Source organism: Onychostruthus taczanowskii, unplaced genomic scaffold, assembly GCF_017590055.1.
Source record: "Onychostruthus taczanowskii isolate IOZ18803 unplaced genomic scaffold, ASM1759005v1 scaffold73, whole genome shotgun sequence".
NCBI lineage: Eukaryota > Metazoa > Chordata > Aves > Passeriformes > Passeridae > Onychostruthus > Onychostruthus taczanowskii.
This window is the reverse complement of record NW_024505118.1, coordinates 233495-252995: the sequence shown is the minus strand read 5'-3', so window position 1 is coordinate 252995 and position 19501 is coordinate 233495. Positions and strand designations below refer to the sequence as shown.

The following is a 19501-nucleotide window of genomic DNA, read 5'->3' as shown; positions in this document are numbered from 1 at the left end:
TTTTTTTTTTTTTTTTTTTTTTTTTTTTTTTTTTTTTTTTCTTTTTTTTTTTTTTTTAATTTAACTTGTTAGTTCCAGTCCTGCCTCCAAGGCCATGTTTTCCTGGACTTAGGGTCATTTTTATCCCGGGCTCCCCTGGATGCCCTGAAACAAAGTCACAGCTCCAAAAACCCAGCTGCGGCCTGGAGCTTCCATTGGCACATCCCTTTTTTATCCTTTTCCTCCATGCAACTTGTGACTTTCTCTCTTTGTGGCTCCACAATTCACTTCAGACTCAAAAGCACTAACTGGTCCCAAAATCACAACATGCCTGGGACTATACCACTGGAAGGGAGTACAGATTCTGCATTTCTTACCTACGTTTCTTGTCATAGCTGTCAAACATCCTGCATTAAGAGCAGTTATGGGGTTTTGTCTTCATTTGCCTTTACACCAAAGTGCAAGTAACCCTTTGCTTCTATTGGCACAGGCTGTGTCTCTCTGAGCAGGTTCAGCTCACTCCTGTGGTGCTAACAGAGGCCAGCCTGCTATTAAATCAAACCCAAATGAAAGCTTGCATTTGTGCTGTCTTGAGGGAGTCCAGGGTGCTTGAACTGGCATTTCAGAGGCTGCACCTCGCAGAATCCAGCCAGCTTGGCTGAGCTACTCTGGGTGAGGGTTGGAAGTGATGGGACAAAATCTAAACCAGGAACCTGATCCACCAGCCACCCTTCGGAGGCTCATGATTGCGTGCAGCAGCACCCAAGGGAAGTGATGAAAGCACTCCCCCCAGCCTAGCTATTTTAGGCTGGGATGCAGAGAAACTTGCTAATGATTAACTCTGCAGAACCAGGAAGAAGGACTCTTTTTGCCAGGTGTTCTCTTGGACTGAGAAGCCTCGAATGAGCACTGTCCTTGAACCAGCCACATGATGCAGTGGCACTACCTTCAAAGCAGTTGCCTTCCCCACCCCTTCCACTGGTCTTGTTTATTTATTTTGGGTGACTTGATCACACACAAGTGTTAAAAGAAGGCCACTTTGGTATAATCAGACAAGGGAAGCATGATCCAGTACTACAAAGGAGAGGTCCTTGGTGCTGTGGCAAAAAGCCACTTTTTACTGCATCAGGTAGGCCATTATTGTACTTTGTTAAGACCCCTCTTGTGACAGGTGTGCAGAGCTATGAATAAGGTGAAGGATGTGGAGCTCTGCTCCTGGCCACCCTCCACGTCCCTTGTGTCACTGCACAATGACAATACTCAGCCCTCCTCTCATCTTCAGTCCTCTGCTGCCAAGACTAGGTTTTGCTTCCTTTGGGGTCACCAGAACACCTTCAGGAATCCAGACAGTAAGAGGTGGTCACAGAGTGTCAATGTTCTCTCCAAGACATCCAGACAGTAGACGATGCAGACCTCAAGGACTTTCAAACGTCATCAGTTTCTCTTGGGCACTGAGGGAACTTTGCACCTAGGGATGTTAGGAGTCCAGTGAGGTATGACTGTCATCTATATGTATGGCTTTAAAAGTCTTTCCCTTGACAAAGCTACTCTTTCACTGGGTTTCTTTTCAGACCTGTGAGATCACCATGTTGAGGAATGTTATGCTGAAGACATGCTTACAACAGCAAATGTGTGTATATTTGCTTTACTAAAAAATAAAATCAAGCACAGATTGACTGGGCTGGCAAAGGTATCTATAAATCCAGGAAGTATCTCCCTTTAGGAACTACTCCAGCAAAAGGTTCACAGGTCTTCAAACTTGTATGACCATCCTAGGGCAATACTTTCAGAGCTTGCAGTTTGGACACTCCCCTTTTGTCCTGTGGGTTTAGCATCGCTCCACTTCCGTGGGGTTCAAGTGAAGCACAAGCCTTGCAATGGGCCCTGCCTCACTTGCACTGTCACTCCCTGGGAGGAGGGGGACACTTTCCAAATGAAGGTATTTATACTAAGAAGCAACTCAACAAAAAATCTGGTCTCAGGATGGCTGAAACTAACCTGAGCTGAACCGGTGATGGCACACAACAGGGATTAAGTATCAAAGTAAGACAGAGGTTCCCCTCACCTGCCAAAGGCATCTTGCTGGAACAGTGCCAGGGAAGTTAAAGGTGTTGGAGCAGCATGAAGGCAAGGGAAGGCCTTGCCCATAGTTTGGTGAACTGTACCAACTACAGCTGCTGCTGTGACACCCCCACAACCAGCTCAGCATGGAGAAAATACTGCTGCAGCCTCTCTCTCCTCCTCCCTTTTGCCAGTCCCTGCTCTTCTCCACAAAGCCTTGTGAGCTTCCAGCACTTTCTCTTTGCTGCTCCCCAGCCCTTGGTCTGGAAGTTCCTGCTATGCACTGAGGTTGTTTTGTTCAGATTTCAGAGCCACAGGCTGTATGTTCAGGGCATGAACCAGTCCCTCACCAAGTGCACGTGGTAAATGGGCTGTTTTCTGTGGTGGGCAAAAAAACAAGGAGTGACTTGTACCTTCCAGCACAGGGCTTTTCTATTGTGCTTTTTTGTTTTAGCATCTTTTCCCTCTTTGCCTTTGACATGCACTGTACTATTAATGCACACAGAGCACGTCAGAAGAGCTCACACTGTCACCAGTGAGATGGATGTAGCTCCTTTAGCTGGCCTTGGGGGACAGGAGCCACCTTCTCCTTTGTCACCTTCCCTGTGACTGCCAGAGTCATGACGTATTTTATCCCACGTTAATTGTACTTCCTCATTGATGCTGTAACCAGCTTCATTTCCTGTCAGTAAGACATTTAAAGCTGTTTATGCTTTGGTGTTCTGGTGTACCACCCCTGCAAATGCCAACAGCTACATCACGGTTCAGGATGTGGTGATTTTATTCCGCAATTGCCCATTTCTGTTTGGTTTATATCATTCCCAGAGAACTGGTATGGGGAAAAAAGGGCAGCATGAAGGGAAACCTAACAGAGCTAGGCTAGTATCAAGGCACCACCTTTATTAAATAAACAGAGCTGTAAGGGTGGTAGGGTGCCACATCTAATACCCTTCTCCAAGGCTCTGCTGAGCATCCATCCCCACTCATCCTCTTTGTGGAAGCCTCCTTCCCCCCTGCTGGAGGCAGGAGAGGAGCTGCATGTCCCCCTCTCCCTGCCTCCTGGGAGGAGGTGCTGCCACTGTGGGAGCAGTGCAGGAGGCAGCCAGGGTGGAACAGGAGGCAAAGGCAGCAGAGCCCCAGTGTCCCCTACCCAATCGCAGGTAAGGGCTACTGTAAAGACAAAACAATTGCCCTCCTCCCTGTAACCACCTTTTAAACCCACATTTCTTTACATTGTCACATTAAATAACATCACAGTAGTTTTCAGCTTGCTCACTCTATCAAAAAACCCTCTTTTCCTACAGACCAAGTAAGGGAGGACATTTTATGTTCCTACAGTGGTACCTGTTTATCTGTGCCAGCCAAAACCTCACAAACTTCCTAGAACAGTAAGTGCCTGGCTCCATTTTCATTCTTAACTACAGCTACAGAGGGATGGTTTCTGAAAACCTGTTTTGTAATTACAGTGCAGGATACAAAGGAATCTATTTCCATGCTGGGCTCCTTTAATTGCAATTTATATAATTTTATTGTGATCCTTAAATTCTCAGTATTTCTTGATGTGGGACACATCAAAGCTTAAAAGTTCTACTTAGGTTAACTCCCATACCTGCAGAGCTCTGCACACAAAACAGTGCCTTTACTTCATCTTAGGTGAATTTTCTTTGTCACTGAGCTGAACTAGTACAAAATGCCTGATAACCTTTTTCTTCAGTGAAACTAAGTTTGGCTATGCTCAAACTTAGATGAAATTAATTGCAATGAATAGATCTTAAATGTCCATTTTCTCCTTACTGCTGTGTCACCCTTATATTTTATGAAAAATCCTTTTGCCAGGATCTTTTCTTCTGAGAAGCTGGGAAGCTTCAGCTTCTCCATGTTTTGCTGCTTTGGAATGTGATTTGGAGAACTGTTTACCCAGCATGTGAAATTGTTTTTCCTTGATGACCAATGACAGCCACCTGTGTCGAGGCTGTGAGCAGTCACAAGATTTTGTTATTCATTCCTTTCTATTCCTTTCTAGCCTTCTGAAGGATCTTTTATCTCTATTCTTTTAGTATAGTTTTAATACAGCATTTTAATATAATATATATCACAATAGAATAAATAAGCCTTCTGAAACATGGAGTCAAGATTCTCCTCTCTTCACTTGTCCTGGGACCCTCAAACACAACCATACTGCTGTCTGAACTTCCATTTGTCCTTGGATGAACCTTCTGGTTAACAGCACAGTGGATTTCAATTGTTGGGTTGGGTTTTTTTCCCTCTTTCCCATGTATCTAGTTTATTAAAGAAAGACAGAAAGAAAGTTAAATGAATGCAACCAAATACAAGTACCCTCAAGCCAAATTCTGAAAAATGTTGTCTCCTTTGTTTTTCCTCACATCAGGTAACCATTCCAAGTTTAACCTGCACCCACCTATTGTGAAGCCTTAAAAGAAAGGCAGAGAGGGTGTGGGATGGGGTAAGAAAGGGGGAAGACTAATTACTAGAGGAATTTCAAAATCTTTCACTATCTGCAGGTACATAAATTGTGAATAACAGTAAAATTCAGTACTTTAATTCAAGCTGAAGGTGTGCCAGACTTTACTCTGCACAAAGCAGCTGCTGTGCCCAGGGGACATCACTGAGGTGTGAAGGTAGAGTCTGACTTCATGTGACAACTGCACATCCCCAAGGACCTGCACGTGCTCAGCTGCCTGGTCACATGCAGACAGCAGCACTATACAGAATCATGGAATTATTAAGGTCAGAAAAGACCTCCAAGATCATCAAGGCCAACTTTTAACTGAACACCACCCTGTCAACGAAACTGTATCACTGTGTGCCACATCCAATGACTCCACCACTGCCCTGGGGAGCCTGGTCCAATGCTTGACAACCCTTTCCATGAAGAAATAGAGTAAGTCCCGTAACTCTGGACGGTCCAAAAGTACCAATTTTAGCAATGTTAGGAGAAACTGTTCACACTCTTCTGGCAAACTTGAAGTTCCTATGCTCTTTAATACTCCCACCAAACTTGTATTCATGGCAGACTCTCTCTTCCCTTCACAGCACCCACTCCCCAGCCCAATAATTTCAAAACCCTCCTGTCTGTAGTCTTTAAAAAAAGCAAGCAAAAGAACAGAAGAAACCAAAACTTGTTTCAACACTGCAGCTTTCCTCCCCCAGAGCAGATGATCCTTGTCTCTGTGCTATTTATATTTGTGTATTAGATTTTCTTGCCAATTCATCATTTCATTGAAAAATAGCCTGGTTCTGCCCTTTCTTGTACTTTCTGAGTACTCCTTGCCCTCTTCCTGCAGCCCAGCTGCAGAGTGAAGGGTTTGGGGTGCACCTCCCAGGCCATGCCCTACCCCTACTACTCTTCTGCCACAGGCACAGTAGGGAAGCAACACGGAAACTAAAGGAAGCCCAGCTCACACTTTTCCATCCTGAAAGCTTTGCAAGAATCCTCGAAGATACAGGAAGCAAGGAGGTACTGAAGTCCAAGACAGTACTGGCTGCATCTATGACAAAGGCACAGAGCACTAGAGCACAAAAGCATTATTTTCCATAGGAAAGAAATACAAATTCTTCTGCAAAGCGGAAATGAACCAGAGGCTGTCCACTTTTACTCTTAGGCAGGCAACTCGGTAGAAACTGCTGAATTACACAGCTCTGACCAAGTGCTTTCAGAAGGCTTCTGGACTGAAGTTCAGGTTTGGGTTGGTTTTCCTAGTTGAACTGACTGGAGCAGTCTGGATCACAGGTACTGGGCATCACTGATAGTACTGTGTTGAGATATTCTCCAGTCACATACATTTAGATTAGTACAATTTCCCTCACCCTGAAGTTCAAGCATGCAGTTTTCCTGAGCTTTGAGACCAGTATTCCCGAGCTTGCAGTTCACGCTGCAGTTGGGTCCCTGCACAGAAAATTCTGAAACTTAAAATTCTGTTTAAACAGCTCAAATTGTGACTCATGGCTCCTTTAGAGAGGAAAGTGTGTCTAGAGAAGTCACAGAACATTTCTGTAGAGACAGTGAAGTTCAACAGCCACAGTTAAAAGTCACCTTGAACGAGCTCCTTTAGAGAGGAAAGTGTGTCTAGAGAAGTCACAGAACATTTCTGTGGAGACAGTTAAAAGTCACCTTGAACGAACAAGGGAATTGCCAATAATTTCCACTGTTCCCATCAGCTCAGCTGCAGTGAAGAGGATGTGTGAGTGGAAAGCCTACCAGGAATGACTTGCAGCTCCTCTCTCCACAGTCAAATGAACAGGAAAGACAACTTCAGGAAATCCAGAACTCATCCAGCAGTGCTTCAGCAGTAACACAAGGGATCCTCTTCTCATAGAAACACCGCTGCAGGGCTGCAGAGACGGACTGGATGGAGGTGCTGCGCTGCTGAAGTTACAGTGGCAGCAGCAGCTGCTTGTTACCCTCATTTCCTCCCACAGCACACTCGGGCGACAACACTTGATGGGTGATGGTGGAGAGCACAACTGAAGTTATTACAAGGCAGCCCACACACTCACTTCACCATCGGGATGGCCTTTCTAATGAGAAACACCCAAAACCATCTGCAGCAGCCTATGTAACCCTGAGAACATTCCTGTAGATCCAGTAAATAATACATAAAGACAGGGAGAAGAGCAGCTATGACTATGAATTGATGGAAGCAGCTACAGAAGTTCAGTGTGCTAGCAACAAGAAAACCTCCTGCAAAAACAACTTAAAATGACTTTATTTTTAAGTATATTAGCACAATATTTACAAAATCGTTTCATGTTTCATAAATAAAAACAGTTTCTTGGGTAAAGACTATAGATCTATAGATATTTAAAATGTCTATATATTTATATATACACACATATGTACACACACAAATGAAAACATAAGTTATGAACAACTTTGGTTTAAATTACTGGTGGGAAAGGGCTGGCTGGGTGTACCAATGACTTTTTGAACACTCACTTTTCAATTCCCACCTACAAGAAATCCAGCCCTTAATGCAACAGGATGGTGGGTTTCTCCCATTTCTGGGACCACAATTCTGCAGCCCATAGCCAGCCACTGAGCTCCTCAGGTTTTGACAATTCCTAGGAACAGCTCAGCCTGATCCCACAGTGACACAGCGGGGTTCTACTGCAGTTTGCTTTACAGAAATTAACATAAAGCTATTATAAATAATTGTTTTTATAAGGCAGAATACCTCTAAAGAATTCCAGTTGATTTGGTTTTTTATTCCTCTGCTGCTAAGACTTGCAACTTGCCAGAGGGAATCACTAGTTATAAACAGGGAACACTGCACAATACTAAATTAGAAAAATTTTTATAGTGAATTGTAATGGAGAACCATCTCCCATCTTTAGTTAGGTATCACTGAGATTATGGAAAAACCTGCACCAAAATATTCATCTGTAAGAGCTCAAACCTTACACGAATAATCCCACTGGCAAGGGAGGACAGTAAATGTGAGCCATATATGATTCTCCCATATTTTATCGCATGTGTGACCCTCTTCCCTGTGCCCAGTTCCACTGATCCCAGTGAGAGCTGGCCCATAGCTTGCCTAAAATGGCTCAGTCCTGCAGCCTTGGCAAGAGGGACGATTCTGACAGCACCTACTGTAGAATCAGACACCTCAGTTTTGCTTTGTTGAATTCTTAATGTGACTCGGGAGTTCAACGTGCAGAGACTCAAATCCCTGTGACATGCACCCACAACATGGATATGAACTTTGATTTGGAACATTCAATTCTGAGAACTGCCAAATTACTCGGGAACTTTAAAAACATGGATTTTATTATGTGACTTTGGTAACAGCTTTCCAAAGCTGCCCAACTTTTAAATTGTTAGAAGGAGAAAACCGTGTGTGCCTTTGAAATACAGTACCTTAGTACAAACAGGAAACAGTGTCAAGATTTCTACAAAGCATACACAAAGTCCAAGAGCAGCTAACTATATTGGAACAACTCTCAAAATAGCTGTAGAACATAGCTGTAAAACATAGAATCTCATGGAATGTGCAAGTCCTAGTAAACTGATTTTTAACCACATCATCATTAGATATATACAGAAACTGAGCTTCCTCACTCCTCATCAGCTCCTCCTACTTTTTATTTTATGTATTTATGATGTAATGGTAGCAACACAAACCTGGGCCAGAAATTATATCGCTCTTTTCCATTCAAGAAAACAAGGTTTTAAACTGTCAAAAATATACTAAATAGGAAACTCCTATTTTTATGAAGGATCCACAACTTTCACAAATTCACTGAGTTAAGAAAGCCTGAAATTGCTTCCAATTCCACACACTGCACAACATGAACACATACAAGAACCACATTCAGCATTAAGATTACCAGCTCCTGTGCTCTGTAATTCCAGTGCTGAATTAGGCTCCAACAGCTGAGCAGTTTCTCATCAAAGGATACAGAGGAGGCACGGAGAGCCCTCTCACTGGACAAAAATATCAGCCACCAGAGCACACATGACTACTGTCCACAGAGAGGCATACCAACATCTTGTGGAATTAGAACTTAGTTAATAATTTCAGGAGAGCTGGGAGTAAACTTTGTACTTATGCAACTTTGTGTGTAACTTTGTATTTCTTTAATAAAAATTTGCTGAATGTCAGAAAAGATGTATTTGTACAATCTCTACTTCCTGCTTGTATCATACACATAAACCATACTTTGTCCATGCACACAAATAAAGAAAACAATAGTCTAAATGGTATTGCAATCTCCGGGCTCAGCAGGCCCATTATCAAAGCAGTGACTAATGATAGTTTTTAAAAATAATACCACTAAGGATTACTGCAGGGAGACTCTGTACTGGGCAAATAATGCTTTTTATATTCTCACCCTCAACCATCCCATATACACCATAACAAAACAAAATAAAGATCACATGTGGGCAAGCACACATGTTCCTTGCTACAGCTGCTGTGACTATAAAATAATGTCATTTATATCAAAAGCACTTTTGCCACACATGCAGAACAACTAGAGTCCTGAATTTCTTCTCGATGAGTAGTGCATCTTCAAGGCCACGGCGTATCAACAACGGTGTACTTTTTATATACGCATCACATAACTCTGCAGTTCTGGGAATTTAAAAAGAAAGAAAAAGAAATGTTGTTTGGGAAGAACAGCAATGTTTTGTGCTGCTTATGCAAGTCACAACTTAGAGATGTTTTTTTCATTTCAAAACTGAAAGCACATTTAGCATTCAAATAGTGGAAAAAGATGTTACTAACAGCAAGGGATGTTTCAGCTCTCCACAAAAGAAAGGTGGACACTGTCTTGGAGCTTTCACCTGTGAATTTGAGTAAGCTGATGTGGCTCATAGGCTCAGCTGTCTAACTCACCCTGTCCAGATATTCTAATGCTAATTTACTTTCACATGCTATTTTGTAAGCTGGTCAGCTTCAGCATCTGATTCATCCCTGCTTCAGTGTGTGAATTTTCCAGGGAAGGTTAACACAGAAGCAGGTGAAGTCAACAGGTTACTGCCTCCAGTGTGTGAGTCAGAGCATTTGCTTTCCATCTGTAAAACCTTCTGTCACTGGTTAGCAGCCATCTTTCAGAGCAGAAAAAACAGACAGTCTTCTACCTCTACCCTAAAATTAAATAGGTAGTCGACAATTTCTGTGCTTTTGGAAGCTTCACCTCAGCACTAGAGGGTAGGTTTACATAACCTAAATGAAACACAAGGAAAAACAAGCAACTTATTTAAAATTGATCTCCAAGCAAAATTTTGCCTTGTTCTTCAGCAGGTTAAGGTAACTGCAGAGAACCCATCCTGATCTCCCTTCTGGTCTGCTCTGATGCAATGGACTGGCAAATATCTACTTGTTTCCTGGTCTCAACTGTGACAAGAATAAGCAGTGGCCAGTCCTGGGGCAGGCCCTGCCATCCACTCCAGCCAGTTCAGATTACACTAGCTGGTATACATTTACCAATGTGTTTATGAGACACCAGTGCACTTGTCCTGTGTACTGTAGAAGTGCTTGTATTCTTATTGGTTTAGAAAATAATTATATGGGATATTTGGATGAACCAAATGTAGTAGTCATAAGCAACACAAATCAAACAGCACATGGTATTTGTAAGGAAACCTGTTTTTAAAACTTATACACCTTTTTCCAATTAGAGCTAACTGGTAACTCATTTATTTGCTCGCTGTCAATTCATGCCTCCTAGAAATGGCATGATATAGAAGTATTTCAAGTGAGCTAACAGATCTGGAGTGATTCCTCCCAAGTAGCAAAATGTTGTAATTGAATGCAGGAATACTAGGATAAGGGTCTAGTGATACCTCATGACAAACTTACTCAGTATTCAGGTAGAAACCTAAGTAACAACAGCATCAACAAGTGCTTTATCCTATTCCCATGAAAAGTACAGCTACTGAACAGAAAAGACTCAATAGCACTGTTTTCAGTTTCAAACCTTATCATCTAGCTTAACATTTAAGCTCTTCAATGAGAGCAATCTGAAAAATAATAAATTGAGTGAAATCTGATTGGGATACAATCTAACAAAACCCAGAGAATTCAAGTAACACCTAAAGAAAGGGAGAGGGAGTGAAAGTTAATTATAAACCACTTTCCTGTGAATTTCCATTGGAGATCAATTAAATGCAGAGAGAAAGCTTAGTTATATCAACAACAATAAAACAAAACAAACAAACAAAAAACCCCTCCCCAAAAGCAACAACCAAAAACCCCCACACCCAAATAGAATAACCCACCACCAAGGAAACATTCCATGCATCTTAAATACTACATGAGCAAGAAGGAAACATAAAGCTATTTGGCTTTCCACATTTGACCAGAAACACACTATTGCACAGTCCTCTCACTGACTCATCCTCCTCACTGTTTAGGAATACACATTCTTCCCCTATGTTTGATATAGGATACATGTATTCCTTCAATTAAATACAATTTGAATAAGAACAGCACCTGCCCTGAAACCTGTCTTCCAAGTTTCATTGAATTAGTACTGGGCTACTCCAAACATCAAAACCCTCAAATGCTCAGCCATTAAAACAAGCATCTGTTAGACTTACCATCATTCTAACATCACTCCTTTTGCATCTTTAAAAGTCAAGAAGATGGATTAGTAATGAGTGAAACAGAAAGAAATGCTTCACAGGTTAATATTCAGGTTAGTTCCAAAATTCAGGTTAGAACTTGCTACTACTCAGCATGCCAATCAGTGAACATAACAGCAAAAAAAAAAAATTTAAAGTCATCCCTTTTTCACTGTAAATTTCCCTCACCTTAAGTGCTATCAGTCTCTCAACACCATGAGAGTTTCCCCAACCCAAGGAAATATGCAAATAGAGTGGTAAGGATAGATTTTGCTGTGATCATTAAGTATTTCACCCAAATAAATCTTTAAGAATTAACATCAGTTTTCAATACAAGTCCCTCTTCTTCCCTTAAAAGCTGGACATTTTGCAAAGCAAAGAGCATGGACATAGTATCGTGAGATACTAGATTTGTCCTAAAACAGTCAAACAGTGCCTCTGGCTAGCAAGCACAGTGACATGAAACAGGGAGTCTGGAGCTGCAGGCAACATTTTATTGAGAAATCAAACTCTTACTGACTCACAGAGCCACATAAGTTGCCACACTGATCTGCTATCTTAGTGTTGTGGTAGTGGGAACCAGAACCATCTTTATCCATAATTAATCCCTTAATGAGAAGATAAACCTTGAATATCACCTACCATTTAGTGGTTCTTCTACAGCTTTCTGCAAAACATTTAAAAATATATATATGTATAAAAAGCCTTCATGTTTACTTCTGGCTGGCCACAGTTAAATTACTCTAATTGACATATACAGTAAGTAGTGATTCTACAAAAATGAAGAAAGCTTAATGTTAATCAAATTAATGACTAAAGGTCTGAAAAAAAAATTGTATCAGTCAATAGCTGCATTTTCCAAGTAGTTTTCCCTTACTGTGACGTTTACCCAGATGAAATACCCCTAGGTGGCAGCGGAAGCCATGCAGATACTACTTTTAAGCTCTAAAACCTAACTGACAATTTCTGTCATTTGATCAATGGTTAGTAACAAAGCAGCAGGACTAAAAAAGAAAAGAAAATTAGTAGCCAAGCAAATCAAGTGGAATCTCCTCAGAAAGAAATACATGACAGTTGTGCATTTAGTCTGGTAGACAATCATCAGAAACAACACATGCAACCTACAGAAATGCTAAAAAAAAAAAAAAATCAGTACTTGGTTAAGATGGCAGATTTCAAAACCACAACTTTTCGCCCTTCGACTCAGGAAAATCTCAATAATAATTTTTTAATCGTGCCCCAGTGTCAAAATTATGCCCTTCAACAATATTAAGTTTTCCATAATCATTAGATGACACAGAATCAAAGTGTACTCTTAAAATTACCTCACACCTGTTTACTGCCTCAAAGCACAGCAATATAGGCTGAAGAGCCCTTGATGGAAACAAGCAGCATGTTAACACACTCCAGTTTCCACCAGGTCTTTCCCCAGCAGCCCTAAGCTCACAAAAACCAATTATATCACTTGAATTCCTCTGTATCTAGCCCTCACCTATCTGCAGCTGCAAAGAACGTATTTGTACTAGCTGAGGTTTCCAATAACCTCTAAGTTTTAAAAACTTCTTTTGATTTCATTCCTGTCCCCAATTCAGAGAGTAACATGATGTTCATTCCTGTGTTGCTGTGGCTATTTATTTCTCAATTCCTTGCTGCCATGGAAGACCACCTTGTAAGGAGAGCAGCTCATAAAGAGAACAGAGTTCCCATCAAAGGATGCTATTTTGCATGCAGGTTTCTCGTTTAAAGTTTATTTACAACCAAAACTAAGTGAAGGAAAAAAACCCACTCTCTCTTGACCTGTTTACTTCCAATCTACAAGTAAGCACAAGGATATTAGATAAAGGCAAGATTTCATTTTGAATGAAGCACACCTTCAATTCACTTCTCAGCTCATTTTTGTAACATCTCTTAACCTGTTTTCCTTCCATTTTTTTAAACTCTGTGCATTTATATCCCTTCCATAAAGAAAGGCTAATCCTCTGAAATACTATTCCTTACAATGAAAATGGATGAACAAAAGCAAAGGAAATAAAAAAAACAACCTAGCAATCTCTTGTCCTAATTTCAGTCAGCTCTCACTGTTAGAAACCATCTTCCTTCAACAGCTGGGTCTCAGGCTCTAGACTAGAGACCTGAAAATGTGTCTAAAATGATGGCTGGCATCCAGGAGGTGGGATGAGTTAGTATTTGCCAGATTCCCCTGCTGCAAGGAAGTTTTACTGGTATTCTACAGCTGTCCCTCTTTCCTTGCTTCTGGAAAACACCAGAAATCAGGCAGTTCACATTCACTCAAAAGCACTGTGTAAGTCTGTGAAAATTATTTTGGACATTATTATTCTACAATTCAAAACTACCAACTGAAAGCCTTCTTAAAAAAAACAAGGTATTTTTCAATTTGTTCTGTGTTACCTAAAGACAGGCACTTTCTTTCCAGAAGGTCTCATCAAATTATGGGGCATTATAGGAAAATGAGAAAAAAGTTCAAGGTATGCCATCTGTATAGCCAGGAACTGAACAGAATTCCAAAGCGTTTTGGTGTACAAGACCAAAGGAAAAAACCTTTTAAGTCTTTCTTACAGGCCACCCGGATGTTTTACACTCACTTTAATGAAAAAGCTTTTAAATAAGGTGAGAAAAATGGCTTTTAAATATTCAGGTGGAAGAGTGCATTGTAAAAGAATGCCGAACTCCCGCCACCTTTCAGTGACAGCAATGGAAACTCCATTTGGGCACAACAGTCAGAGTAGCCCGTGCCAGGGTGGCAATTACACTACTACAGACACACTCAATAGGGACAATGGAGACCACCAACTCACTCAACATTAGACATCTGTTACACAGCCAGAACTGTTGCTTGCTACCAACCTGGTCTGAATTCGAACTAGTGAAGAAAGGTTCAGTATCTCACTACAATCCCCTGAGCCATCTAGTCACCCCAAATTTATTAATTTTAAGCTTACCCCCGGACGAGGATGATCTTTCATTCTGGAACCTAAAATAATTACAAAAAAGTGACCAAGCAGATGAATAACTGTTACAATCAACCAAATAAAAACATAGAAACACAGAATTGTTAAGGTTGGAGAAGACCTCCCAGAACATCAAGCCCAAGCAACCAGCAAGCCCAACCCAAGCAGCACCACTAACCCACGTCCCAAAGAGGTTAAACATCACTTCCAGTGATCGTGATTTCATCATGTCCTAGGCAGCCTGTTTCAATCCTTGACCACCATTTCAGAGAAAAAAAATTTTCCTAAGATCCAATCTAAACCTTCCCCAGCACAACTTGATGCCATTTCCTCTCATCTTGTCTCTTGTTGCCTTGGAAAAGGTATTGTCTACTGATAAGGCTTGCAACAGAGTTGTAACACACAGAGTTACAGCTTCTCCTGTCCAAAGGTACTTAATTCTATGATCTGGAAATCTTAGAGCCTCTAATCACTCTTCTGTTTAGGAACCAAATAATCTTATCACTTAAAGCATGTGAATTGCCCCACTCATGCACTCAGCTCTAAAGGTGAATTAGGTTACTCACTAATCATTGTGCTTATTTTGGCATCCTAGAGTCTACCCCAACAGTCATTTTTGACTTCTTCAGCCAGCACAACCAAACCAGAAATGCAACATTTATGCAGACCATGAGCACGCAGCATTGAATACTATACAAGCATACAGAAGTAAACCAAAGTCAATAAAATATAAATTTATTGTTGTTATTAAAAGGCTTGATTCACGTCTGCCATATTTTTGACTCATCTTCATTTGTCTTGGATATCAAATATTAGGCATTCTGCCTTAATTTCTTCTCTACTGGAAATTCTCCCTGTCTCAGGGTCTTTTTCTGGCCATGCCCACACATGGTGTCACACATTAACCCAGGAGACTGCATGGCTCAGTGCAGACTTGTGACTGCACTCACTGTAAACACTTCAGCAGCTTGAGTCTGGAAGCGACATATCCTCAGTTGCACAGTTCTGTGTCCACAGAAGGTGGACAGCAATGAGGTTTTTGAAGAGCCTGTGCACACCTTGAAACCAAAGCCACTCCAACCCCAGCTGTAGAGTCCATGCGATGTTATGCTGAGGTGTGCCAGCATTCCAATCACCCAGCATTGCTGGGTTTTACTTATTTAGCACATCTTTAAATCTCTCATCTTTTTGAGATCTGATGAACAGATAAGTTTCTGAAACAATGCCTTGCTATTCTTTTATCCTGGGTTCTAAAATAAAGCAGGAGGAAAACTAGGGTTCACAAAAATGAAAGGTGTGCATTCAAATTGCTCTTCTTTTAACCTACTTCTAACTAGTGCAAATCAGTAGGCAGATTTTTGCTTCTTTAAATCCATGTTTTGATAAGCTTTTGTCACCACCATCCCACAACCCACTCTACAGAATTCTTTACACCCTTTTGCTCTCTTCATTCTAAGATCCAGCTGGCCAACTGTATAAATTGAGAACTTAAACAGCAACATCCCTCCTACAACTGAAACACTCTTACTTAACAAACCTGGCTGTGTTCATCTCGAAACAGTTTATGATGATAAACTGTGGGTTTCTTAACTCAAGATTCCCCACACACTCTATGAAACAAAGCCAACACATACCAGACAACTTTTCAGTAATTTTTAAAACTATGTAACTGTGAAATCACACCTTGTGCTCAGATAAATTATGTCTACTTGAAAGGAAAATAATGCAGAATATTAGGTGCTACTTACCCATAATAAACACGTAAGCCAGACTAAGCAAACTTGCAATAGCCATAATAGCTAAGCCAGCAATCAGAACAGACCCATGTAATGGAGGACAGGCTAGGAAAAACACAATAAAAGAACTGTGTCAGCTGACACAAAAAAAAGCACAAAATCCTATTTTCAGATATAACTGATTAGTTAAATAAATATACCTGATAAAGGCAGGCATGTTTAATTTCACTTTCAAAGCTATCCCAGAACTACTCCTGCATATTTCTTTTTTTGTATACATTCTTTAATGATACAGAGGCATTTACTGATTTGTCCTGCTTAGCTGATACATCTTCAATCCCAACTGCTTTGGCCTGTAATTGCATTACATGACAGAATACAATACTGTTGATATTACAATTATCTGTCAGCTTAACCCAGGACGAGCTGTTTCTTCTGACAGTTCAGGGTCACTGAGCTGAACCCCCAGAGATACAGGAAACACTACAATGTATATTGGAGAAGAACACCCTGAAAAAACCTAGGTACACTTTGCATTTACAAGCATTACAAAACATCCTCCAAAAAACCCTTGTATTAATGCTTTACCAGAAATCTCTCATCAGTTTATTTTACTATTATAACTTACAGAACTTACAAATACTTCTGTAAATACTAAACAATAAGCATAAAATCCAAATCACAACTCCACTGAAATGGCTGTCATTTCACCCAGATTAGACAAATCTTTAGAAACCACTTCAAGGATAAATAGGTCTTAAATCCCCAAACAAATCAATGACTAAAATGAAGAGTATCTGTACAAAACAATAAATCAGGAACATAAAGTGCCTACAAGGAACACAAATATGCATTCTCCTACTAAATATATTGCCAAGGACAACTAGTTCTAAATTGACCCTTTTCTCCGCTGGGGGCTTCTCTGGTGGCACAGGGGAAGGCACGGATGGGACAAAGGGAGGCCAGGGGCAGGGACAAGGGACATCACTGTGTGTGCTGGTTAGCTGCTGTTCCTTCACCACAGTGACAGTTTTTCAGTGATGAAACAGTGTCAGCCACAACCACACTTACAACAGCCCACGAACAAATCCAAGTTTACTGTTTCTACATTTATCTTAATGTGTTTTAATGGTATTCATTGAAATATTAATGGACTCAGTTTAGCAAGGAATTTCTGATTTAATCACTTAACATGCAAAAAGTATTATTATTTAATTTCTAAATATCCTAGGCCTCAGTAAGAATAACAATAATAGTCACTCAAAATCAACACTAACATGCAAAATTAAAACAATTAACTTTTTTTTTTTTTTAAAGCAGATGCTCACAGAATGCAGTCATTGAACTGATGTATGTAATACTTCCTTTAGGCTATTCTTCTTTCACCAGATAAAAGTATTAGCACAGTAGTCCTAAACTGCATTTACAGAAGTACTAGCTAACATTCCATGCAGTGAAGCCATTTTCACAGTTTTAGTGTTAGAACTAAACAAACATCAGGTGTAGACAAAAGGCACACTTTCACAGAAGACTTAACTGCTTACCTGGAACACACAGTGCAAAACCAACCAGACCAATTATAAATCCAAGAAGTTTCAAACCTATCAGAGCCAACGTTGCCTGCAGTAGACTGTCAAAAACTGGGGAAAAAAGAAACAAAATTTAAAAAATTAACTACAGAGATGTAAATACAGATAATTGCATAAAGCTAGACATCAGATTCTCCTAAATTCTAAGCTCAGCCAACCAGCGTGGTAACAAACCTACAAATCACTGCAAGTCGAGGCTCCTGTATGTACACACAAACATACAATTATATATATAAAAATAACATTGTAAACAAACCACAATTAGAAAAAAATGGAATCCACATTCTCAGAGCTAATTATTCAACCCACTCCCAAAACCCAGGAAGGGTGAGCAGAAATCATTCAGATGTGCTACCCTAAATCTCACTCTTTAAACAGGTAACTCCTACTTCTGTGAAGCAACTCAGCCCAACAAACACTAAACATTTTGTCTCAAGATACTATAAATGTGATGAACGCAGGATGCTATTGTATCACCTGTTTATAAAAACTAGATTATTTTGTATATTATGGGAGTAGCTCAGTTTGCTTCAATCCATGTGTTAGTGAGTAAAGAAATACTCACCAATTCCAAACATGATGTACTGAAGCGGTACCAAAATCACAGCAGGGATTACAATTAGGCCAAGACCAGCCTGATTCTGTACAGTATATCCATCTGCAAACATTTATGTGGGAATCAGTAAAACCAAAACTGTTAACTGGATTAACACATAAAGCAACAAACATAAATCATTGCATCACCAAATTTCCCACTGAAGGAACCAGAATTCACTCTCTAGTCCCTAATATTCACCCAAGGCAGTAGGATAGAAAATATAGATAAATTTTGAGTCAGTATCTTCCTATGATCACTTGAGGGCCTGACAACTCCAATGCTGATTCTGCTGTAGTCTGTATATTCTCTTTATTTAAAAATTAGTAGATTGCAATTAACAGGTGGTACTAACTTTCATACTACAGAATTGAAGATATTCTTTTCCGCTCTTATTCCCTTAAACTGAGAGCAATTTTAATCACTTACCTTGCATAAAAAGAGCAGCACCTACACCAGCTACAACTGCAAAGATGACAAGTGCTACAATAATGCACACTTTCCTCTGAGATTCAATTTCATATTTTAATCCTTAAAGAGACAGAGAGGAAACAATCAGACACACAGATTCTCTCACTGAAATGCACAGATTTATGACTCGGACTGTTCCTAAATAAACTCACTCAAACTCCTAAAATTTAAAACTATATCCACTCCCAAGATTTAATTTGTTTCTACTGATTGATATGGTTAATATGGCTTCCTCAGAAAAATGACACCTGGCATCAGGGTTTCAGTCAAATTCTTACTTTCTCCTTTCATGCAATTCAGCTGATATGTTATCAGAGTAACTCTGGGACATGGTACAGGTTAATTCAAATGTTACAGTAAATTTCTTACTCAGGTAAGTGTCAAGACAGGGATTTAGAAATCCCAGGTTTCATTCTCTTCCTTATGACACTCTGTGAGCTCAGACACATCACATCACCTCTGTCCTCAAAGGAACTTAAGTCCTAAAAGCGAATTCTGTAAACTCAAGTCCCAAAAACCCACCTCAAATAAACAATACAACACCTCCCAACACACAAAACCAAAAAACCAAACATTTCGGAATAGTACACAGAAAAATCATGCCCAATTTAACAACCTATTTAAAGCCATAAAGTATCATTGGTGGATTCCCAGATTATCTAAAAGAGTAAAATTTAAAGGAAAAAAATGTACCAACACAAAAAAATCCCAACAAACAATAAGTACACCCATATTTATTAAGTTAGGGATAGGACACCTCATTTCCCCAGAGAGGCCAAGACCTTTCAATAAATTGCCCAGATGCAAAAACATCAAAGCACACTAAAACTACTGTTATAAAATGACAGTGCCTCTCCATGAAATCATTTTCCTAAAATCTCTGGAAGTTCTGCTATGAATGCAGGGCAATGACAAGTCCTGAACAGATCAGAGGTTCCTATACCATTATAAAATATGAAAATCAGGAATATAACAATACAGAGATAAAATAATTTTAGAAGTATGTATTAGTT

General features: G+C 40.2%; 1 protein-coding gene across 7 annotated transcripts in view; it reads right to left on the bottom strand.

Annotated features, from left to right (window-relative positions):
* Positions 1 to 6749: 6749 nt before the first annotated feature.
* CD47 (CD47 molecule) overlaps positions 6750 to 19501 on the bottom strand; it is a 30496-nt gene continuing 17744 nt past the window's right edge. For 3 of the 7 annotated variants that reach the window (XM_041422288.1, XM_041422286.1, XM_041422287.1), the window contains 6 exons: positions 18447 to 18548; positions 17988 to 18080; positions 17378 to 17473; positions 15846 to 15938; positions 14089 to 14120; positions 11140 to 12260 (listed from right to left, as the gene is read on the bottom strand). In XM_041422288.1, coding sequence (XP_041278222.1) covers positions 12081 to 12260; positions 14089 to 14120; positions 15846 to 15938; positions 17378 to 17473; positions 17988 to 18080; positions 18447 to 18548 — 596 coding nt within the window. In that variant the 3' untranslated portion in view covers positions 11140 to 12080. The other 4 variants (XR_005953968.1, XM_041422290.1, XM_041422289.1 and 1 more) reach the window with 4 other exon arrangements.